We start from the raw sequence: 24,555 nt of genomic DNA on the forward strand, positions 1-24,555 counted from the left end.
GTTCCTTAAGGATTGCGCGTGTTGCAAGGGGATTCTCCGCCAGAACAGTAGGGGGAGCAACGAACGAATCTGTGGGCGTGGAAGTGGAAATCGCTGGCTTGTTTATATTTATGCACTTCCAGTATTTTCGACGAGAGTAGCAGTAGCTAAGTTTAGGTTAGCGGTCTTTTTCCACACTCTGAACGATGTTAAGGTTGCTGTAAAACCGGAAATGTGAGACTCCTGAAAGGATGTGGTTAGCTGGCCAATCACAGTCCTTGCGAGCTGCGTAGGGCCGTAGTGTTTTAGTCGCATAGCCAGGAATTTTGGGCGACGCACTTAAGCGCGTAAGGGGGGATATTTTACCTCGCAAGGGGGGGTTATGTATCTTACGTGCTTACGCGTTACGTCTAAAACAGAGCATATATCGGCCTTAAAGGCCGATTTAGGGTTGTTTTAGACGCAGAGACGTAAGCACGTAATTTACACAAGGGACTTGTTTTCGACAAGTTTTGATTTACGGTTCCTTTAAGGTTCCTTAAGGATTGCGCGTGTTGCAAGGGGATTCTCCGCCAGAACAGTAGGGGGAGCAACGAACGAATCTGTGGGCGTGGAAGTGGAAATCGCTGGCTTGTTTATATTTATGCACTTCCAGTATTTTCGACGAGAGTAGCAGTAGCTAAGTTTAGGTTAGCTGTCTTTTTGTGAGAAATGTGGAAGACTCCTGAAAGGATGTGGTTAGCTGGCCAATCACAGTCTTTGCGAGCTGCGTAGGGCCGTAGTGTTTTAGTCGCATAGTCAGGAATTTTGGGCGACGCACTTAAGCACGTAAGGGGGGATATTTTCCCGCGCAAGGGGGGGTTATGTATCTTACGTGCTTACGCCTTACGTCTAAAACAGAGCATATATCGGCCTTAAGGGGGGATATTTTACCGCGCAAGGGGGGGTTATGTATCTTACGTGCTTACGCGTTACGTCTAAAAGAGAGCATATATCGGCCTTTAGATCAGTCTACCAGCCTACCCAGTGGACTGTAGCAGACGTTGCTCATCTATCCATCACCTAACCCTAACCCCTAACCCTAACCCTCACCTAACCCTAACCCTGTTCTTTCTTCGGTTGATGCAGGCCCTCTCCTCCTTTACTCTTTCACACGGTGCTTTATCTGATTCTTTGCCCACATATCATTGCATTGAAACACATTATCCATAGACATTTGTTGCAGTTGGCTGCAATCCGCAACCTCACCGGTAGAGGCCACTTGAATGAGTTCCAGTTCTTGGAAAATAATGTACGGTAAGTTGAAACAAATGTTATTGCATTTCCTAAATCAAAATTGAAGTAAGCTCTAATTCTTAGGATAACCTTGATATTATAAATCCTGAAAGTTTAATATGTATAGCTCAACAACTTCGGGTAGGCCATTTTCAGGAGCAGGAGGCTCGTTTGAAACACGTCAGCCAGTGTGACGTTATGTTGTGTAACTGTATTGACGCAGGCCGGCTGAGTGGTTTCGTCACGACCCTGTGCGGCCACCACCGCCGCAGCCTAAACGCACTACCCCTCATTCAAATGAATGGTTGAACATTTTCCAGATCCAGTGGGAAGGCCAAATGCTGCAGTCAACAATAGTGGATAACAAGGGAAACACAGAAGGAACCGTGACCAACCATATAGCATAGGTTTCACCAGAGGCGCCGCGTCCCATTAGGCATACCAGGCAATTGCTTGGGGCCCCGGGCCACTACTAGGGCCCCCAAAAGGCCCCCCCCCCCAAAAAAATAAAAAAATTAAAAAAATCGCTCCATACCCCCCCCCGTCAACAATCGCTCCATACCCCCGTCCCCCCGTCCCCGTCCGTCCGTCAACAATTGCTCCGAACCCCCCCCCCCCCCTGTCAACAATCGGCCCCCGAAGAATTCTTGCTTGGGGCCCCCACACTACTTCGCAACGCCCCTGGGTTTCACTCACTGAGGACCTCGTTGAGAAAGTAATGTTACGGTCAGCTGGTTTAGCTCACACAATGTAGCTTTTAATTGTGCAAGAAAGTTTCTATCCGACCGCAAGTCGGATAGATGCATGTTTTACTCGAACACCAACACAGCAAATAAAAAAAAAACACCAACAAGTAACAAAGACGGATGTTTGTGCCTGCCGTGGAGAATGCCACGATCCGGTTATACCTGTGAGGCTAGAATGCTGCAAAATAAAAATAACCCTAACCCTAAAACCGACTGCGGTTGGGCCGACGTTTCCAGGAAGGCAGTGCCATAGGTAGGCCCTCGTCGAATGTGATAATTCATTTTTTTTTATTTACTACCCTTCAAAGTGCAGTGTGTATGATTAAGTGGCATCTAGCGATTAGGTGGCAGATTGCAACCAACCTTTCCGTGTGGTTTAGGCCCTGGCCACACGGCTACGATTTAAAACATGCAGTCTTGCACGTTTGGGCCGACCGTCAAGGACACTGAGTTTTATGGGCCTGCAAACGCACTCTTTGGAAACCAGGTCCACGGGTGAAAAAGAGACAAGCTCCCCCTCTTCGTTTTTTCGTTTTGGGAGTCATGAGACCCAAGATATGCAAACGATGACGTCATCGCCCAACCCACCCGGTGGAAAACGTTAGATTTCCATCCAATTTGTTTTTGTTTGATTTGATTTATTTTTGTAGCTTTAATTACAGCCCCTTAGTAAATATAATTACTAACTGTACATTAAAAAGTATTTTCTGCTCAATCTACAAGGTTTAACAACTGTCGGTTCTTGGTTTCTTCTTCTTCGACTGCATGTTTGTATACAGCCCGCAGCCCTGATGCACATGCTCCGCCTCCTCTTCTTATTTTTTTGATGGAGTTCTATAGCAGAAACAGTGCCGAATATAGGCCTGGAATATGTACTACAGCGTTTCTACAGCTAGATGAATCTTTGCAATGAGTCCATCATTACGGAAAAATTCCTGCCACGCTGCCAAGGAAAACGGGCGGGGGAGGGGAATATCGTTTTCGTTAGTGTGGATCTGCTGTCTACAGATGATCGAGTGGTGATGATTCTGTGTTTGATGTGAATGTACGTGATTGAGGACAACGAGCCATGAAGCCCAAAGCAGAAACAACTTTGAATCTGTTGCGTCAACAGATGTTTGTTTAATGAAAAGGATTGAAGTTATTAGGTGTCATGCTTAATTAACAACCATATGTTTCAAAGTCTATTGGTACAGTAAAAAGAGTATCATGTTTTTGTCGGTGACTGCCCTCAAGTGGCGAGTATGAGTGGCTACAACTAGAAAAAGGAAAACCAGAAGCAACTTGTTATGAGTGTACGCTGATGACAAAGTAGTGTCTGAATTATCCTGACACAGTTGTACTATAAAAACCCAAATCAACCACAAAAAACGATTATTTTTTAATCTACTTCAGTAGCCTGCTAGCGCCACGACGGTGGGGTAGCGTCTGCGGTGGGGCATGCACTTGTCCTTGTCCACCAGCAGAGAGTGTGTTTTACACGCGATGGCCTTCTCAAGGGCCGTGCGGGACTCCTCCAGGTGGGCCAGCGAACCACGTGCTTCAGCCAGCTGCTGCTGCAGCGATGACAGCATGGCATCCAGCTGCCGCACTTCTTCCACCAAACTAGCGAAGCAGAACAAACACAGATAAAGCAAACTATTCTTGAAAACGTCATTCCGTTGGTCAGCTTTTATGTGTGTTCCTGTGTGTTTAACAGAACTTGGCTAGCGAAACCCTGAAGCCGAGACAGGTTCACTGCTAGATGTGTACATTTTTATGGAACGTCTACGTATCAAATATAATTAGTTGAGTCTATCCTGACACAATCCAACCAATCTACATTTGGAAGGGAGACACATTTCAGGCGTATGCATTTAGAAGGACGCACACTTATTCTTCCACTTCCACATCAATCTGAAGTAGACTGAACCACGACATGGAGGAGAAAGGGATTGTTGCCCGCGATTGCCGAGGCACCACCGCTTCGGCAGCGGGTAGTGCCGAGGCTCCACCGCCCCGAAGCGGTGGTGCCTTGTGGTGGTGGTGGTGCCTCGTGGCAGCGGGCAGCAGGCGGCGGTCAGCAGGGGGCAACCCCTGGAGACAATCGCAGGCAACAATCCCTTTCTTCTCCATGTCGCGGTTCATGTACTTCAGGGAGTCAGAGCCAAAGTTCCCCGAATTACTTCTCAACCATGCCTGTGATAACCTCCACTACAGTATCGCCAGAGACGTCAGAGAACCGACGTGTTTTGCGCCATAACACCAACAGCAGAACGGTTATCCAAATAACGAAGAAGTGTACAACACTTGCGTTACAGTGTGTGTTATCACACACACACACACACACACACACACATGGCGCTCACACGGTCGTAGCTCATTGTGTCATTGGCGGGCCAAAATTCTCTGGGCGGGCAAGGCAGAGAAGCTTGGCCCCTCATGACGACATATGGTGCCACATTCCAGATCAGCGCGCCTGAGCTTCCATTTTTTCCAAGGCGAGCAGGATACCTAGTGCTAGTTTTACACCGAACGCAAATTTCAGCCACTGGGGGAACATAGGCGGGCTAGGGGAACTCACATAATGTTAGAAGACCTCATAAAGTGAGATTTTCATGCCATGGGACTTTGGGACCCTTAAGTGTTTGCGTGTACCTGAGCTGAGGGTCATCTCTGCAGAGCTCCATGTTGGGCCTGTGGGAGCGGTGGTAGAGCCTTGACTGAGCCACTCTTTGTGGGGCATCTTTGTCAAGGATTGCCTGCTGCAAAGCAACAATGTTCCTCTCCTGAGCGCCGATCTGATCCAAAATCTGAATGCAGAATAAAATTTAAAAAAAAGAATAATTATAATAATTAATAATACATTTGTTTTGTGCAATTCTTTTAAAATACCACCTAACATGGCAACCCCAATAGATTGCATTATTTAACATTCATAGCCACGTCAATAAACTGTTCACCTCTTCCAATCATTTGAGAGAGAGACAGCGACAGAGAGACACCAGAGGAGAGAGAAAGACGACACTGTAAGAGACACGGCGTACGCCTGTCCTTAAAAAGCCTTGAATGGGGATGTAATAACAAATGGCAGATTGTTCAGCCATTTCTTATCCATTAACAAGGTTTATGGTTAGGGTTGACTTCCATCAACTCCAGAATATCAGCAGCCACCTGTGCGAGCTGTAGCTCCAGCAGGGTTTTGGCCTCGGCCAGTTCCGAGCAGCGCTGGCTGAAGGCCTGGTCCACAGCAGCACACTGGGACCTCAAGTCCTCCGTGGTGTCCCGCAACAGCCTCTCCACCAGCACCCTGAAACACGCATGCGTGCACGTGTGTGTGCGCACACACACACACACACACACACACACACACACACACACACACACACACAAACACACACACACACACACACAAACACACACATACACACTTTTATGGGTGAATAATTCTCATAAAGTCACAGGTTTGTCCATTAATGTTAACAGCTATAATCTGTCAGAAATGAGGATGAAGAGGTATCACGTTAGACCTAGTCTTGAACAGAGTCTGTGACATGCGGCCAAACCTTAGATTCATGGTGGTGTGCTCTTCCTGTGCGGCCCTGGACAGATTTTCCTCGCTAAACTGCAGCCAGGAGGTGGGCTCTGACACCCTGGCACGCAACGAGGAGAAGGGAACAAGGAAAGAAAGTGTGTGGAGAAGTTTGAACCCTGTTTTCCGCCGGGGTCTGTTTTAAGAGTTTGAAAGTGAAATAAAACACAATATGGGTCGAACACACATGTCCACATGGTAGGACACACATTCAAACGTACTGATCCTGCATCGTGGCTGAACTTGGGTGGTGCTGTGTGTTTCTGCTCATGTTGTTGTATCGTCCACACTGGTCATCCAGGTTGTATGCATGCCATTTGTCAGACCAGTCCAACTCCAAAGTCATTTTAGCCTCTCTGTTAATCCTAAAAGAAGTCCTCGCAAAGAAGCACATACACACACAAATAGTCGGACACACGACACACGCGTAGTTTGATGCACATAAACAAGCCCGCAGGCACGCACGCAAACGCAAGCACAAAAACACACACACACACACACACACACACACACACACACACACACACACACACACACACACACACACACACACACACACACACACACACACACACACACACACACACACACACACACACACACACACACACACACACACACACACAGACGATATCAGTACAACATTGAATTCGTCTTAAGCAAATAAAAAGTTCAGACGAGACACCCAGATGGTGCGTCACTCACTGGATCTGGCAGACAACCTGATCGATCGTCCTCTTCAGAAGGGCTTGTATGTTTCTGATCAGGTCAATTTCCTTTCAAGACAAAATAGAATGGCTTCAATTATTAATGCATCAACACAGATCCAGTATAAAGCGGCTGATCAATTGTACGGCTCACCTTCAAAAGCTCGTCCTCGACTGCATCTTTAACCAGTTCGGGTCCTAGGCGCCTCTCCCGGCAGGTGAGGTTATCGGTGGCGATGCCGTATGGTATTTCGGTGGCGTCCAGCGCTTTCTCCAAACGGGTCTTGAGAAGGAGCAGCAGGTCCGTCTCAGCCAACAACTTCTCGATGTGCCCCTGCAACTCCGACTTCAACAAGTGGATCTCCTGCAACCTCCCGCCCAGATGGCGAGTTCCCTCTGACTGTCTGCTCTGCGCGTCTGCTTCACTTTTCTTGCAAAGACTTTTGGACAGTCGCTGGATCCTCTCGGCTGCAGTTGCATCTGTTTCAGCCTGTTGAAGGATCGCGTAATTGTTAGAGTGCCAATCCATCGGCGTGTATTTGGCTGAGCGGAAGCCTACGGTGGCTCCTCCGTTGAACGGGCGGGACGCCTCTGGTACTCTGAGGGACGCATCAGGTGCAATAGCACTGTCATACTGTCGAGGTCTGGACGCTACCATATCCGAAGTCATTTTATCAACGGTTGACATGTTGAGGTTAGAGGGCGGCTGGCTGGATGGACGGGATGTTGACCACCGTTGTTCCACTTTAATGTTTGCGTGCTTTTGCCATGGTTACGCGGCGTTCACGCCGCTCTTGTAGGTTGCTATAGAAACAAGTAACTAGATAGCCTACCTCGCTTTCCCACCTACTTCAGCTTTGGGCGTTTCTGTAACGGTTTTTAACGGTGTGTAACAATTCGTGTGACAAAGCCCACCCATATACAGGGAAGATATGATATGGTCAATTTTACTGTTATTTAAAATAAAATAAAAAATCAATAAACCCTTCACGTTTAAAGACAAATTAAATAGGCCGTTATTTTGTCAAATTATGAATTAATAAAATAACATTTGAATATAGAATATATTAGGCCCCTAGAGGGCCCTGAAGGTTCCCATCTGCCCAAATGCGCATTAAGTGCATGCATTTCCTGCCCAATGCACGTGATGCGGCCCCTGAAATATGACTGGTTTGGAGTCAGAACTAATTTGTATGTAGAACTAGCATATCTTTTGCATGTAGGCCTATTTGGTATTTAAGATTTAGATTTAGGATTTAGGATTAGTTTTTCTTTAAATGTAGGAATTAGATTTAGATACGATTTCACATTTAGATTAAGGAATTACATTTTGAAGTTTAAGATTTAGATTTAGGATGTAGATTACGATTTGGAATTTGGATATGCATTTAACATTTGGATTTGGCATTTAGATTTAAGGTGCAGATTTAGATGTAAAGATTGTCATTTATAAAGGCTATGAGATTTAGCTTCATATTTAGCATTTCGAATTAGACATACAATTTTGAATTAGATCTAAAATATAGATTTAGATTCAGGATGTCGATTTTACATACAATTCTAATTTTATAAATGTGAAAATCGGCATTTTAGATGGATGTGCTAAATCTGGGGGAAATGAAGCAAAACTTGAGCTAAATCTGGAACAATTGAATCAGGTTTTTGAGTAGCAAAAGTTTACAAAGGGAACCCCATAGACATGGCAAGTGAAATTTTAGTGCCATGGAATCTTTAAGAAGAGATCGAGACTCTTGTGGACGTTTAATCCAGATCTCCTGCTGCATAAGTGGGTTTATTTAGGCTTAGAGTATGACCAATCTCGTCAATTTTCAAAATATTTGGTAAATTATACAAATGAATACAACCCGCACTGGTCTCCTCTACATATAGCCTGCAACAAATGTATTGTATATTTACAGGAAATGCATCATGTTGACTCTGGATCAGCAGTATAGGCCTACTGCACTATCCTGCCCCCTGAGTATTACGGTAAAAAGCCACATTTTTTTTGCATCAGTGCCAATGGTTGCTTAACTTCTTTCTGGTAAATGATACAGAGGAGTGTCACTCTTCAGCAAGGGCAGGGTTCAGACAACAGAGGATGTGTCCAAGTGGGCGAATTGAGGGGAGAATAGAGTAGAACATAATAAAAAACAGGATAACTGAGAGGACCACACACTTCAGAGACAGCAGACCTGTGTTCAGGCGTGACGATGTATCTGGAAATACTTCCTCTGAGTGTGGCCTGTCTGGTCCTCTTCTTGTCTTCTGTTGCTAACGGAGATCCATTGTGAGTATCCATTGATTAGAACAGGATTAGCCTTGATGTGTTTCTGAACTGAATATATAAATATATATATATATATATATATATATATTATAATAATAATTTACAGATGGTACCCATACATAGGCTTCTATATCTATATAGTAGAGCTGTCAAGCGATTAAAATATTTAATCGTGATTAATCGCATTAATGTCATAATTAACTCACGATTAATCGCAAATTATTTTTCTATGCTAAATATCCCTTGATTTTTTTGTCCCATAATTCTTCTCATTTTAATTCTCTTATCAACATGGTGAAGTGCATCGGATTGCCTTGTGCAAATGATTTTTTATTGATAACAACATTGGCATATACTGATCAAAACAGGACGATACAAAAAAAGAGCCTATAGTGCAATTAAACGACTGCTTTGAACAAATGTCATTTGAACATAGCAGTCAGGCTACTGCTTCTTTGTTTTGAGCCAAAGAATTATTATTATTATTATTATTTTTTTTAATAAAACAATTGCGTTAATCGCGCGATAATTTTTTTAACGCCGTTAAAATTGGTTTGCGTTAACGCCGTTAATAACGCGTTTAACTGACAGCTCTACTATATAGATATATTTATACAAAAGCCTATGTATGGGTACCATCTGTACATGTCAATAAGTAGATATGCAAGATATGGAGATCTTCACAAACAAGTCAATGTTTTATTATTTTAAGCTCTAGACATTCTGCATGGTTACTGAATGCCGATAATCAATGCTGATGCTGGGGTTATGATGAAACCTTTTATTTATTTTACTTGCAGCTGAATTGTTATCTACTTCTGTTCAGCATTATCAAAGGTCACACAGTGTAAAGTCCATACAATTACCTCATCAACAATTACAACATATAATAAATAATGTGACTCCTCTCTCTCCTCTCTATGTGATTTATTTTTCTATTGAAATCATTTTCAGGAAGGTTTTGTCTGCGCCTAACTTGTTGCGTATTGGAGCAACAGAGAACATATTTGTGGAGTGTCACGATTGCTCAGGTGCTGACATTGATGTTCAAATAGTTGTGAAGCTCTTCCCAACTGGAGCTCTTGAACTGGACTCCACAACTGTGACCCTAACCGAAGATAATAATTTCCAAGCTTTTGGTGAAATTAAGGTATGGTGGTTACCCTGTTGGTTGTATTTGTTATATTCTGTAGTTATTCGGTTGGTTTGACCAATTGTTTGCATGACCATTTGGTCCTCCGGAATGCAGTGATCACTGTGCTAAATCATTCATTATTTTGTGATTTTAAAGTACCGAATAACCATACCTTTTATGTCCCTGTACAATGTGCCTGTTGCATGTTGACTAAGATCCCGGCAGAGGAATTTGAAAATGACCCTACGCTGAAGCAGCATGTGTCCCTGGAAGCAAGGTTTCCCGATGGAACCAGTCTGAAGAAAGTGGTCTTGGTCTCCTTCCAGTCAGGCTACATCTTCATTCAGACCAACAAACCTCTATACACCCCAAACAGTAAAGGTACATTTCATTACTGAAAATTGTCAGCATTAAAATGTCTAATGTTGAAGTTTTAAAATTGGTACTGTTGGAACTTGGACTTGTGATATGTGACACTCAAGACAAACAAAATTGGTTTGAATTCTGAAATGTATAGTAAAACAATGTTGATCGATCCGTCATCTGTTGTGTGATATTTAGCCCTGAACGTAAACACTCAGTTGGGGGTCCATTCCAACCAGTTTCTACTTTCAGGGGATTGTAAGGCGATTTCTGTATGTTTTTCATCTTTTAATTGTACGGTGTACATAGTTTTACTTCTACTACTCTTTCTGCTTTATTCAGAATATCGTGGAATCCCTTTGACACACCATGCACTACCTTCACTATGGTCTAGATCAGGATTCTCCATACTTTTTCTTAGGAGGGCCAGATCACTCTACCTGGCTCTTTGGGAGGGCCAGTATATGTCAGTAACAGTAAATAGTAACAGTTAATAGGCGGAGTTAATTTTGTTATGGAGATATTCTACAGCTGAGAAACTTCTTCGCTTGAGTGCATTAAGCATTTTTAATAAGTGTATTTCTACAGTGGCCAGTCTACATTGTGTAACAGACACTTTTAAAACATGGCGTTGTCTGGACAGGATGTCTTCCCAGTTGCTGTTCACTGTCAGCCAAAAATGGGCTTGCAGATCAGTTTCCACAAACATGATTGTTGTAAAAAAGCAATAGCAACTAAATGTCGAGGCCACAGAGTCCGATGAGCCGCGAGCACAAGTCCACCCACGTAGACTCGATTAAGCTCTGTAAGGCACATTTGTATGATTTGAATACCTGCAGCTTGAACATTGAATCTGAATGAGTAAACATTGACAAGTATTTTCAGTCGTGTTTTTGAAATTATTGTTCTTCATTATTGAAGAACAATGTTTTAATTTCAAAGAGGTTGATTTAAAACGAATATATTCAAAAGACCCTGTTTTTATAATATATATATTATATATATATATAAATATATATATATATATATATATATATATATATATATATATATATATATATATATATATATATATATAATATATTTGTGAATTCAAAGGTGTTTCCCACAAATAGGAAAATGCCGATATAAGAAAGCCTGGGAAACTACCTATGAATGGGCGATTCTTACTTTTATTTTCCATGGCCACACTGGGGGGAATACGACATGAGCACATTTGAAAATGTTTCTTTAAGATAGAAAGTCATACAATTTTTAAATACCTCTTATTGATCACGTGTCCCCCACAAACATACTCTATGTCCTGCATTTGGTTGAGGCTCTGGTCATCCTAGGGTTAGGATGAAAATGACGTACCAACATTGTCTTCCTGCATGTGTCTCTTTCAGTTCATTATAGAGTGTTTGGTCTAACATCTGGTATGAAACCTTTTGGATTAGCCTATGACGAGGACTCCATCATCAACATTAATATTGTGGTACAGTTAAATTTTGTATTTTTAATTCTATTGTTGTTTTTAGGCTAAAACATTTAACATTCATAAAGGGCCAAAAAAACATGCTCACGCTAGATTAATTTAGGTTTTCTTTATCATATGTGCAAATTAATTTGTGTGTGTGGTACATGTGGTTTTAACAGACTCCTGATGAAATTATTTTACCAGTGGGCCCTGTTTCTCTGGCTTCAGGAATACACCATGGAAGTTACATTCTACCTGAAATAGTGAGGTTAGCCAAAGCTTTTTTTGCTCATGATTATCTAAAAAAAATAATTTGAACGAAATAATCATACTGATTAAATGGGATGTGTGGGTGTGTTTTGTTATATTTGTAGTAACGGGATGTGGACAGTGGTAGCCACATTCCAGAACAACAAACATCACAACTACTCTGCTGAGTTTGAGGTCAAAGACTATGGTAAGACGTTTACCATTATGAAATATTTCAGGTTAATCTGATTGAATATTTTTAACACATATTTTTTCTCAGTTTTACCTAGCTTTGAGGTTACAATTACCCCTGATAAACCATTCTTCTATGTCGATGATGAGATGTTGACCGTAGACATCAGAGCCACGTGAGTTTAGGTCAACATTTTAGGGAATATTGTAGGATATAGAAACATAATTTATAATTATCTGTTGATAATGAAGTGACTCAAGTGAAATATCTGTGCTTTCAGGTATCTGTTTGGGAAAGAAGTGGAAGGGAGTGCTTATGTGGTCTTTGGGATGTTTGATAAAAACAACGAAAAACATAGTTTCCCAGGCTCCATTCAGCGAGTGATGGTCAGCATATTTCCCTCTTGAAGTCACAACTCGATCAGGATTTATTGGTAACTACATATTCAATAACAGCATTGATTCAGAAATGGTCTTATCTTGTCAGGTAATAAATGGTAAAGCACAAGCCACATTAACTAGAACACAAATCCAAGAAACCTATCCAGACATTGAGAATGAGGTGAAGAGTTCCATATATGTTGCTGTCACTGTGTTGACGGAATCTGGTGAGTGGATTATGATTGCATCTAAATTTAAATCAAAATATTGAGTCATCATTTGTTCTTAAGAGAAATGTCTCACTGTGTGTGTGTGTGTGTGTGTGTGTGTGTGTGTGTGTGTGTGTGTGTGTGTGTGTGTGTGTGTGTGTGTGTGTGTGTGTGTGTGTGTGTGTGTGTGTGTGTGTGTGTGTGTGTGTGTGTGTGTGTCTGTGTGTCTGTGTGTACTTTTTGTCCAACCAGGGAGTGAATTAGTGGAAGCAGAGAAACAAGGCATCAATATTGTTGCATCTCCTTATACAATCAATTTGAAGAAGACACCAAAGTATTTCAAACCAACAATGTTCTTTGAAGTTCTGGTAAAGCTCTTTCTTTTGTAATGAATAACAACCATATTGATTGTGGGTTGTGTTTTAGGATTTAAGATGTCTTTCTCAAGTTTATCTCATTATCTAATGATGGCCTAGAAGTTTATTAATTAATATACATTAATATGAATACACCCAATATAAATCCATCCATAACACAAACACATCCCCACAGAAAACTCCCCCTCATTCAAAGACAGGAAAATGCAGATCCAGAGAAATACCATGTGCATTCAGAATCCCTTTCTGGACTTGGTTCATGAGAGATTTAATTTGAATGCTGCAGGTGTACCACAGAGGGTCGGAGACAACCCTCTGTTGTACCCTATACAATGGGTCAGTAGGTCTGATGAAAAAACAATTTTGAATTTATTTCTTACACCGATTAGCCTGTTTCACGTACAGACTTATAGTGCACAGGCTTTGATTACCTTGATTACACAAACATAGACCGCTTCGTACATAAGACACACTTGCTTAAAACAAAAAAAAAACTTCGAAAGACCGCAGTACATCTAGAGTACATCAACTCATGTCCAAAGGCCTTCACGTGTTGCTGAAAGTGTCAAAGACTCACAAAGACAATCTTTTCATTGCAAAGACACTCTTTTCTACATAACGCGTATCGTCCCGTAGTAGAAAAGACAACATACGTCGGAAGATTTGATGGTCTTATTCTGTGTTTATTATACTGAGTGGTATTGATGCTGGGATACACGGCAAGGTTTTGAGCAGTGTTGGAAGTCATAGGGAGGCTGTATGTCAGCGCTGTTGTGAGGGATTTATTTGGAATCACGACCCCAAATATTGAAAACCCCAAAAAAAAAAATTTTGTTGTAGGAGGCATTTGATGCAGAAATTAAAGAGTTTTTAAAAAAAGAAAAAGTTTATGTACGTTTTTAGAGAAATGTTGTAATATTGCAACATTGGGCTTAGTTGGGAGCAGGATTTCTGTATTTGTACTCACGTTGTCTGAACAATTCAGAACAACTAAGGGATCATTTGCAGGGTTGATTGCTTACTTAGCCCCATAACGGTATATAACATTAATAATAATCACACATTAGTCATATTTTTATGAAGTCATTTATTAAAAATGTTAAAAATATTAAACAAGATAAAACTTGCGTTTTTCCCCTCTTTTTTTCTTTTCATGACATTGGTCATGAAGACTTTCATTGGTGGTGAAAGTCCCAAAAACAGTCCCTGTTGTCTGAAAACCAAAGGCGAACATCACACTTTCTGCATTGTGTGTTGGTGTATCCTTTATTGTCTGCAGCTTCCTCTCCCTGTCTTCCTTGGGAAATGGGCAACTAGGTCCTTGCGTACATCCAATGGGAGGTGTGCACATCTCTTGGATGGCCTCTTCTGAGCATTCAGAGGGCTTCCTGATGTCACTGTCTGTGTTGCTGGGCTCCCTTTGCCTGAAGAGGGCCGTCCTCTCTTTGCAGTTTGAAGTGTTGCGTTTACCAGGATACAGTCCCGCTTGTAGAGCAGCCAGGCATTGATCACAGCGAGGTTGATGGTGTGCCAGAAGATGTACATGTACCAGCGACGGGATTTGATGGGGAACTTATATTTGGCTGTAAAATGAGTCCAACAAATCCACACCTCCCATGTACTTGTTGTAGGCACCAACAATGTAAGGCCTCTCAACATCAATGTAGGTTCTGTTGGCTTTGCCCAGCGTTGAATATTCTGCACAGGTTCAGGTCCAGCAAAGGATGCCACAAGTGTGACGGCCCTGCTGTCATACCATTTGACAGCACAGATGTTGTGATTCCCCTCCAATTTTAGGTCAGGCTGATCAAATTGACAACATTTTTTAGAGATACAACTTTTAAATCAGTCAAATTTGACCAGAACACAACAAAAGGGTAGAATGTATACTATCCATGTATAAAGAAAATACTCTGTTTCAGGCAGTGGTGTAGTTGAGGGAATACAACCTGTTTGAGCCCACTGCAACTAGCCAGCTTTTTTGACTACCACATTCACCCAGTGTTGTGTAATTGCAACAATTATGTAACAAGCTCTAAATGAAATTTGATGCATCTATTCCACAATAACTACATATGTACATGCTCTAGACATTATAATGACAACCAAAAAATATATAAAAGACATTTTACTTACATGCATCTGATGAATCCAGTCCAATGAAACCAATAGAGGTTGTTCGAAGGAAACCTTGAGAGGTTGTGTGAGTTCATGGCCAGAAGGCGTCACTTATAAACAAATGTACGATCAAATAGCATTGTGAGACTGAACAATAGGACTCAATGACTATGTAAATGTGGTAAAAAAATAAGTTAAAATATAACAGATTGTTTTTTAGGATGGTTAAAGGTAACGTTGTAATTTTACAACAAGGGGTGCTACTGTTGCAACAAATGATCAAAACCTAAAGAGAGGTTGGTTCATTAAGTTAAGCTATCCTTTATTGTCAATTTTTGGGGGAAATTCTTTCTCTGCTTTTGAACCATCCGGGAGCCGGTGAACGCATACACACTTGCACATACACACACAGAGGAGTGACCTTGTCAGAGGTCCACACACATGGGGGCACACCGGCACACTCGGAGCAGTGGGCAGCCGCAGTGCAGTGCCCGGGCAACATTATGCAAAGTTTAAATAAAATTGCACCGCAGTACTAGCGTTATGGAAGAGCAGGCAAATAAATGCACTATTCTGAATTACGGATCAGCGTCATTTTGTCAACCTGTTTGTGTCAGTGGGGGATTAACAATTAGCGAAGAGTGATCGTGTCTTAAACTTTTCGAAAGGTAAAATCACTGAGTGAAATCGCAGAGTGGCAAAAACTACACAGAGCGATTTTGGTCATACACCTTTGTATATAGGACACACTCGTATCTAGGCACCACAACAGTAATTTATTGGAAAAGCTCTATATGTGTCTAATTATGGTACTTCATGCTCGAGGTTTTTCTACTATTTAAAGATGCCTCACAACCTAAACAGAGAACCAGGCTTAAGCTAAGATTGTGTATCCTTTTCCGGGGGTGCTGAGTGTGTCTTGTTTGTCTCTTGCTAGGTTTATGTTGAGTACCCTGACGGGTCTCCGGCCGCTGACGTACCAGTACGAGTAGACCCAGGTGACATTGAAGTCACAACGACCAAAAATGGCTTGGCCAGGGTCCTTATCAACCCATCTGGATCTTCTCCGCGACTGGATATTACTGTAAGTCACATAAGCGCTTTTTTCTTGATTTTCATTAATTTTCCTTAACATGCCCTATGTCCATCAGTGTTTGGTTAAGATGAAGTACCAGGTAATTATTCATCATTAATGTTCTAGGTACAAAAGACTGGAAAGTGATAGTTGAATGCTATAACGAGACTTTTAAATGACTGTTTTTTGGATTTATGGGTGTGATTGCGTTTATGTATTTGTATGTTTATATTTATGATAGGCAAAAACTGCTGATCCACAAGTTTCAAACATCAGACAGACATCAGCAACTATGACAGCACTTCCTTACAACAGCGGGATCGGCAGCTACCTACATATTGGTAAAGAACACATTTACGTAACAACATTGTTACATGTAAGCCATTCAGTGGTAGGTATCATTCAAGTAGTCGTTTTTGTATTTGTGCCTTTCTTCATGTCTGTATGTCGTCGTCTACTATTTTGAAATATTTATAGTTCTAGCGTTAAGATCTTCTCTCTGTTATTGCCAATGCAGGTGTGGGCTCATCTGAAGTTAGACTAGGAGATGACCTCATAATCACCTTGAGTCTCAATGCTCCAACTACCACTCGTGATATCACTTATCTGGTGAGTAAAGTTGAACGTGTATCTAGCAGAAGACGTACTTGCCTCTTCCCATGCTTATGCCTTTGTTGGTTCATGTGGTTTAATGAAGGCCCTCTGATGTATGAGCCTGTTTATGTATTCAGATCCAGAGCAGGGGCCAGCTGGTGAAACATGGCCGTTTCAGGGTGGCGTTGACGACAATAGCAATGACGTTACCAGTCACCAAAGAAATGCTGCCATCCTTCCGCATTATTGCTTACCACCGCGATCGAAGTGAGGTGGTCTCCGACTCTGTCTGGGTGGACGTCATAGACACCTGTATGGGCTCGGTGAGGAGAAGCTGACACCATTATAGCCGTGTTTTATTCTGTAAAACAAAATCTCATCTCAAGTATCGGCTTCAGAGCTTTTTCAATTGTAAAATAAAACCCCTGTTCTTTTGCCTCAAAACTGTTGTAGTTGAAGTTGGTTCCAGCCTCAGCCCTTCCCTCAGAGCCTCGACAAACATTCCGCTACACCATCACAGGCGACCCAGGAGCCACAGTCGGCCTGGTAGCAGTGGACAAAGGAGTCTACGCCCTCAACAACAAACACCGCCTCACTCAGAGAAAGGCAGTTTCTCCATGTTTACTTTCATTTATTTTTACTTGACTTTTCCACAACATTGCAGTAAACATGTATCACTAAAGGCTCATGTATATATCTTATATATTTATAATTCAAAACACCGACCCAAACAGTTAAACTGAAGGACGTTTAGGTATATGGTCATACAATGGAATATAATATCAGACTGAAGTTATTGTTTTTCTGCACCCCCTCCAGGTGTGGGATGTAGTGGAGAAGGCTGATACAGGATGCACACCTGGTGGAGGGGAGGACAGCATGAACGTGTTCTATGATGCAGGACTGTTGTTTCAGAGCGACCTTATCGGGACTGCGGACAGACAAGGTACTCCAAACACAAATTGTCACTTTCTCTCCCTTCATAGGAGGGTTTCTTCCTGTGTGTGTGTGGGGGGGGGGGGGGAGACATCTGTGTTAGGTTACACAACCAGAAAGCGAAACCCAGAGCAACTTGGATTAAAAGGATCTGCCATCTAAAATATCGCTGTTCATGTAATTATGCAACCTGTTGGATCAATAGGTCAAAAGGCAATGTTTATTGATGCATTACATACACTAAACCACTATTTTTTTACTCATACAGCATCAGTATTACCAGGTATTTATACAGACCTGGATTAAAAATGACAGACATCAATTTATAGTTGTTTTTAGCACTTTGCTCATGCACGTAGCGCATGCTGGTAGAGGCAGGTAAAAAAAGTTTAATGGGTGGGGCAGAGGGATTCAATGAGACCAATAGTCTCATCCCTCATTCCTCATTCCACCTCATCCCTAACTCTCCACCTCAAGCTGGTGTGTAGTGAGCGTTCTGGCACCGATTGGCTGCCGTGCATCACCCAAGTGGGTGCTACATATTGGTGGTGGTCAGTGAGGTCCCCCCTTCACTTTAGGCGTCTTTGAGTGTTATTAATTATTCTTATTCTTCATGTTTAACCTCTGTTTTCCTTTTATTCCTAGTCTGTTTTACATAGTTTTGAATGATGACTATATGCTCTGTAAGGTGACCTTGGGTGTCTTGAAAGGCGCCTCTAAATTAAATGTATTATTATTATTATTATTATTATTATTATTATTAATAGACCAATGCGAGAGAGATGCTTTTCTCCAGAGTAATGTACAGTGTATACAGAAACAGGTTATTAGGCATTACATTAGGTACGATTTTCTAAGGACATTTGGATCCAAATAAAGACTCTGACTCCTTTCAATATTTAGTATAAAGTTTGCAAAATAATCTAGTAATGGCACAGTTTACTATTTTGTTTTTGTTGTTATTTTTAATGTCATTATTATGTTATGTTTAATATCATACATTGTTCTGTTCCAGTCTTCAAATGTGAGGTTTCAACAAGGATGAGGCGTGCCCCTGCTACACTCGATGTTAGAAGTACACTTGGTGAGTAAAATGAAGCCCCCAGACAAGTTGTTCTGTATGTAGGGTACACAGCATAGTTCTCTCTCATTAATACCGCGTTCCCTCTAGTTACACGATCAGCATTGTTGATTTAAATATATGTATTCAGATGTGAAAAATCACTATCCTACTACTTTATACTTTTTTATAGTTCACCTCTGCTCTGTTTCCCTCTCAGTGAGTGAATACAAAGACAGCTTGCTGCGCCAGTGTTGTTTGGATGGGATGGCGGAAACGCCGCTATCGTACAGCTGTGAGCGGCGCAGGGAGTACATCTCAGATGGGAAAGCCTGTGCTGATGCCTTCCTCAAGTGCTGCCAAGAGCTAACCAAACTACGAACTGAAAGTAAAACTGCTCGCACGAATTTACTGCGAACGGCTCGTAGTAAGTATAAGGGATTAGTAGTATGGACTTGGATGGCATTGGGTAATTTTTTATATCTTTGACACTAGAATAAAAGGCCCTGAGGTCTTATCTAGACTGCCTTCGCAAACTACATCATAGCGGAAAAAGAAAAGATGAAAACTGAGGAAAAACCCTTTGGAAGAAGATTTCTAAAGAACATGCAAAGAAAAAAGATTTGGAATAAAGAAATTATGCATATTACTATATCTTACCTTTTTCATCCGATCCTTTAGGCGGGCCGAGGGATATTATCTTCAAGGACAGTCGGCAAATTGGTACTCGTACAGAATCTCCTGAAGGTTGGCTATGGGCGGATTACAAACTCCCTCTTTGCCCTTACAAAGATCCTAAATGGTGAGTAACCTGAATCAATTACATAAAGATCTCTTTAACCAGGACGTTGATCTTAGTTGTTCATGTTTTGTGCTTTGTGATTTATAATTTCTTATTGAAACATTTAAGATTAAATATATAATCCAAATTTGACAACATATAAACAGACGTTTTTCCCATAATTCAGTAAGACAACATCGTTGGAGAAAAGGACTGCGTTGAGAGACTCAATCACCACCTGGCATCTTACTGGAATCAGCCTGTCTCCGACCCATGGTGCCCATTCCTTTCTTTAGCCCATGCATGTGCCTCGTATCCAACACATCTCAATTCCATGTAGTCTCATTAGCTTTTGTCCTTATTACCTTCTTATCTGATACATGCTCCCATTTTTCCTCTGGTTTCATTGTGGTCACATTATTCATTCCTGTCTCCTCCGTTCGTCTTAAAGGTATCTGTATAGATGACACATTGAAGATAGTTGTCCTGAAGAATTTCTTCATTGATCTTAGACTACCCTATGCAGCTGTCCGTGGAGAACAAATTGAAATAAAGGCAATCCTTCATAACTATTTGTTGGATGATATCACAGTAAGTCTAAATATTATCTGTCTAATTTGTTAACTAAGTTTCCAAAACCACTGTGGGGGTTAAAGGGAATTCAGGGATAAGTACTAATATAATCATACCTATATCTTTATACTCATGATGCTCTTTCGATTGTCCTGTTTTTACTCTCAACCAAAGGTCCGGGTATATCTGAAAGAGGAAACGGATGTGTGCAGTTTAGCGTCAATGCAAGAGGAGTACACCCAGACAGTCAGAGTGGCTGCCGAGAGCACACGCTCCGTGTCTTTCCTCATAATCCCTATGAGGCATGGCAAGTATCCTATTGAGGTGAAGGCTTCTGTTGGGGATCTAAAAATCAAAGATGGCGTCAGAAAGGAGCTGCTAGTAGTGGTAAGTAAACGGTTAACGGATTCATATATTTTTTTTATAACTATATACTCCTATTGCATTGCGGTGCTAATGACCTCACATGAATTTAATACCATTACAGTTTGATGCAATTCATCCAGACATTTTATTTACTACAATTTCATAAATTTCATTGAATAATGTGTAAGTAAAAACAAGTGTACCTTTTTGATAGCCTGAAGGAATCAAGAAAAAAGTCCAAGTGAATAGAAACCTGAAGGTCGGCAAAGGCCGTACGTTTTATTCTACTTACCACATTCATATGGTACAAAACACAAATGCACTCCCAAATTACAAGTAATCATGGTGATGATCTGTTTCCAAAACTTTATTCAACTTCCAGAGAGTAAACAGGTGGAGATTATTCCAATTCCAATTGATGTGGCAAATATTGTTTCAAACAAACCGACCATTTTAGAAATACATGCTAAAGGTAAGATGCATTAGTCATCAATTAATTAATAAACAGTCAAATTAAAATATATATATATTTTGTAATTCGATTTTAATATTAGCGTGTGCAGTATCCTATTGGATAAGCATGACGTCGTGAACTACCTACTTCTCTGTTTTGTGTGTGGGGCTTTATATTCATGTGTAGGATCGCAGGTGAACTTGCTTGTGGAGAAGGTCCTGAGTGGCTCATCTACAGGCAGTCTAATCCGACAGCCCCGAGGCAACGGAGAGCAGAACATGATGAGCATGACTCTACCTCTTATTGCTGCAATGTATTTGGAAAAAACAAAACAGTGGGATACAGTGGGACTTTCAAAACGTGATAATGCCCTTGAATATATTAAGACAGGTACTGCTTTATACACATCTTTCTGTTGTTTAATGTGCTCTGAGGGTTTATTGAAATGCTTTTCCTCAATTGGTAACTAAGGTTTGTGTGTCATTGTGATCAGGGTACCAAAATGAGCTTGCCTTTCGGAAGGTCGATGGAGCTTTTAGTACTTCTATTGGTACAACTGGTCTCTCATGGTAACTCATTGACACACTGGAAAACATGATATCAACATTATATAATACAATAATAATAATAACCCAGTCATGCTCGTGTATGCTCAGTGAATGCTCATTCAACGTCCCTCTATTTACATCCCTTCTCCTACCAAAGGCTGACATCTTATGTTGCAAAGTTGTTTAGCATGGCCTTTTATCTGGTAGACATCGACATAAATACTATCTGCGGTGCCATCAAATGGGTCATTCTACGCTCACAGCAGCCTGATGGCAGGTTCATAGAGATTGGACCTGTAATACATGGAGAGATGATGGTGTGTACATGGAGTTATAAAACAATTGTAATGGTGGATAAAACACTTATAACTACCACACTTTTAGTTGGCAATCAGGTCATTGATGAACATGATTTTGGCTGCCTGCTACCTCTTGTGTCCATGTAGGGGGATGTGCGTGGCTCGGACTCTGATGCCTCCATGACGGCTTTCTCGCTCATTGCCATCCAGGAGGCAAGGCCGATTTGTGGAGACATTGTTCATGTGAGTAACACATTTCTTCCCACATTTGTTTTTGTACCCCTAGCTCTCTTCATTTATGTCTAGATTGAGTTGAGATATCAGGTAATTGATGAGAACACTACACATCAGTAAACATTCAGCCGCCATTGGCTACCTCATACATCTCCATCACATTATTTCAAATTCAAGGTGAAGAATGATAGTAATAATGAAAATGGACAATTTATAATAACCGTAACCGTGGTTATTTGCTTTGAAATCAAGCATTTCATCACCTGGTATTAAATAATTATCATACCATGTTTCCAGAGCATGACAGGAAGCATAAACGCAGCTGTGGGTTACCTGGAGGGGCGTCTACCATCCCTGACCAACCCATATGCCGTTGCCATGGTATCCTATGCACTGGCCAATGAAAACAAGTTAAACAAGGAGATCCTCTACAGATTTGTATCCCAAGGTTTTTCCTTCTCCTGTCCAGAAACACACAGAAATATATTGGTGGCCATCAGTCACATTCATAATTGTCTTGTCTCCTCTGCGTTCCTCAGACTCTACCCACTGGCCAGTGGCCAATCATGAACTCTTCACACTGGAGGCCACAGCCTATGCTCTTTTAGCTCTGGTCAAGGTCAAGGTGAGTGCCGCCTCTTTAAGGCCACTAAACTAGTCCCTATAGTCAACAATACATAGGACACTGTCCAGGAAATCAAGTGTATGTGAAATTGAACCCTAATTATGTGCCTGAACTCTATCAGCCGACACGTGTTAGATGTCACCCTGTGACAGCTTATTTGCAGAAAGAAAAAACTGCATCCCAAATCCTATGCTGCAGCTGTCATAGGCTGCATTTCTTGACTGCACCATCATTGAATGCTGTCCCAATATAATGGCCCCTTTATATGCAGCAAAGAGATGTGTAGGATGTGTGACCTTTTAATGTAAAATCAGAACTAGAAACTTTATTGACCTTTTATGACGCTACAGTAGGCCACAGCCTTGTTATACTGCCTCTTTTATACATGGCCTTGGTCCGATATTTTATTAACAATACTGTTGGATCAACATTAGGGCTGTGTAATTGAGATAGTTGATTTTTTTACTAGACCAACAGAAAAGGTACCAACAATATTTCTGTTTAAATAAAAAAAAAAAATCTGTTTAAAGGAGTTTGAGGATGCTGCTCCAATTGTCAAATGGCTTAACACTCAGAGGACTGTAGAGGGAGGCTATGGATCCACTCAGGTAAAATGCATTCATTTAAATCTTACATTTCACTCTGTCTCTTTGTCTTCTTTGGCTTCTTTATTTACTTTCGTGCTATAAACATCGGCTTTTGAAGTCTTTCTTTTGTTTGGATTGTGCTGTCTTGGATATTGAGAAAACAACTTCATTATTCTTTTGGGAGTGTCCACTTATCAGAAAATAACCTTGTGTTTTTTTATTAGATTGATATCACAAGCCATTTGCTAACTCCTAGCAATGTGAAGAATGGTGGGAATAATAGAAAGTAATGATTTATAATTTATTTGATCTTTTCTCTTTAATGTCCAGTCAACAATCATGGTTTATCAGGCAGTTGCAGAGTATTGGGTGAATGCTAAGGAGCAAGAACATGAAATGGATATAGAGATTCAAGTACCACACAGAATGATCCCAATTAGAATCAACAAGAAATATACCTTTTGGACGACATGGGTAAGTATAAATAATGGTCTATTTTTTCTTAACAATGGCTACTGCTTTTGATTTTTTCATGAGCGTTTACATAAATGGTGTTATAAGTGGTGTAAACATCATGAATTGTACTATTTCAAGTCAGGTTTTCGTTCATTTATTTATATCTGTCAACAGCTCAGAGGAATTTACCCCGAAGTGAAGGTGACTGCCACAGGATTAGGCGAAGCTACTCTATCGGTGAGGTTATTTTACATTAATGCTTGCATAGTTTTCAATATTCGTATATAATTATATTTCAATTAAGAATTATGTATACTGGGGGACCTTTTGAACTCTTTTGTAGTAGTTAGGATTGAATGAACGTAAACAAGGAAAGTGCAATATCCGTGAAACTGTGTCGGCATGCACCATTCCTCGTGATAAACAACTTTCTCTCGGTGGTCAGACCATTTTAATGTATTGCATTGACCACAACTTGACCAAATGCCCACACATCAACTGATTCTGAGCCCGATGTTGTAAAAGTTGCAAACTTGGCAGCTTTTACTTTTTTGCTACAAATGAACCAGGTGACTGTGGGACCATCTTGTGAAATAGTCATAGCTATAAGTCGAAGGATGCTGGAAATGCTCCATTTTATGTAAATTATCTCCATATTTGTGACGTTTAAATGGCTATATCTTTGCGTCACAATGAAGTAGGGTCTTCGGAAATTCCATAGCCAAGGCCATATCACCAAAAGCAAAGTGTATGCATTTGTTTGAAGTTTGCCTATCCAAACCGCATCCTCTCCCCATAGCCGGTTGGGCCTTAATGGGCTACAAACATAATATAATTTTTCTAAAGTCAGTTTTGACACTGGATTTTGCCATGACTGATGATGGTTTGGTTATTATTACTTCCGGTAAACCTGCTT

General features: G+C 41.1%; 2 protein-coding genes across 7 annotated transcripts in view; one reads left to right on the plus strand and one right to left on the minus strand.

Moving 5' to 3' along the window:
• The window catches only part of LOC132454467 (complement C3-like), a 105,506-nt gene that overhangs the window by 70,702 nt on the left and 10,249 nt on the right, over nt 1-24,555 (plus strand). For 3 of the 6 annotated variants that reach the window (XM_060047830.1, XM_060047833.1, XM_060047831.1), the window contains exons 1-33: nt 8,354-8,568; nt 9,523-9,718; nt 9,919-10,084; nt 11,455-11,543; nt 11,705-11,793; nt 11,900-11,982; nt 12,055-12,142; nt 12,248-12,353; nt 12,454-12,574; nt 12,809-12,924; nt 15,989-16,135; nt 16,368-16,467; nt 16,644-16,735; nt 16,858-17,043; nt 17,174-17,326; nt 17,540-17,666; nt 18,672-18,740; nt 18,937-19,143; nt 19,398-19,518; nt 19,685-19,773; nt 19,949-20,088; nt 20,245-20,457; nt 20,651-20,708; nt 20,819-20,908; nt 21,077-21,280; nt 21,384-21,459; nt 21,596-21,755; nt 21,885-21,980; nt 22,269-22,419; nt 22,511-22,596; nt 23,127-23,204; nt 23,514-23,657; nt 23,814-23,876. In XM_060047830.1, coding sequence (XP_059903813.1) covers nt 8,492-8,568; nt 9,523-9,718; nt 9,919-10,084; nt 11,455-11,543; nt 11,705-11,793; nt 11,900-11,982; nt 12,055-12,142; nt 12,248-12,353; nt 12,454-12,574; nt 12,809-12,924; nt 15,989-16,135; nt 16,368-16,467; nt 16,644-16,735; nt 16,858-17,043; nt 17,174-17,326; nt 17,540-17,666; nt 18,672-18,740; nt 18,937-19,143; nt 19,398-19,518; nt 19,685-19,773; nt 19,949-20,088; nt 20,245-20,457; nt 20,651-20,708; nt 20,819-20,908; nt 21,077-21,280; nt 21,384-21,459; nt 21,596-21,755; nt 21,885-21,980; nt 22,269-22,419; nt 22,511-22,596; nt 23,127-23,204; nt 23,514-23,657; nt 23,814-23,876 — 3,981 coding nt within the window. In that variant the 5' untranslated portion in view covers nt 8,354-8,491. Of the gene's footprint in view, nt 1-8,353; nt 8,569-9,522; nt 9,719-9,918; nt 10,085-11,452; nt 11,544-11,704; nt 11,794-11,899; nt 11,983-12,054; nt 12,143-12,247; nt 12,354-12,453; nt 12,575-12,808; nt 12,925-15,988; nt 16,136-16,367; nt 16,468-16,643; nt 16,736-16,857; nt 17,044-17,173; nt 17,327-17,539; nt 17,667-18,671; nt 18,741-18,936; nt 19,144-19,397; nt 19,519-19,684; nt 19,774-19,948; nt 20,089-20,244; nt 20,458-20,650; nt 20,709-20,818; nt 20,909-21,076; nt 21,281-21,383; nt 21,460-21,595; nt 21,756-21,884; nt 21,981-22,268; nt 22,420-22,510; nt 22,597-23,126; nt 23,205-23,513; nt 23,658-23,813; nt 23,877-24,555 lie in introns of those variants that run through there. The other 3 variants (XM_060047835.1, XM_060047836.1, XM_060047834.1) reach the window with 2 other exon arrangements.
• On the minus strand, nt 2,241-7,130 carry tekt4 (tektin 4). Its single transcript, XM_060047878.1, has 7 exons — nt 6,433-7,130; nt 6,277-6,347; nt 5,793-5,936; nt 5,546-5,632; nt 5,154-5,289; nt 4,638-4,792; nt 2,241-3,605 (listed from the first exon to the last, which is right to left on the minus strand). Exons 1-7 carry the CDS (start codon nt 6,964-6,966, stop codon nt 3,392-3,394), a joined length of 1,341 nt encoding a protein of 446 aa, XP_059903861.1. The 5' UTR covers nt 6,967-7,130; the 3' UTR covers nt 2,241-3,391.

Source organism: Gadus macrocephalus, chromosome 3 (assembly GCF_031168955.1).
Source record: "Gadus macrocephalus chromosome 3, ASM3116895v1".
NCBI lineage: Eukaryota > Metazoa > Chordata > Actinopteri > Gadiformes > Gadidae > Gadus > Gadus macrocephalus.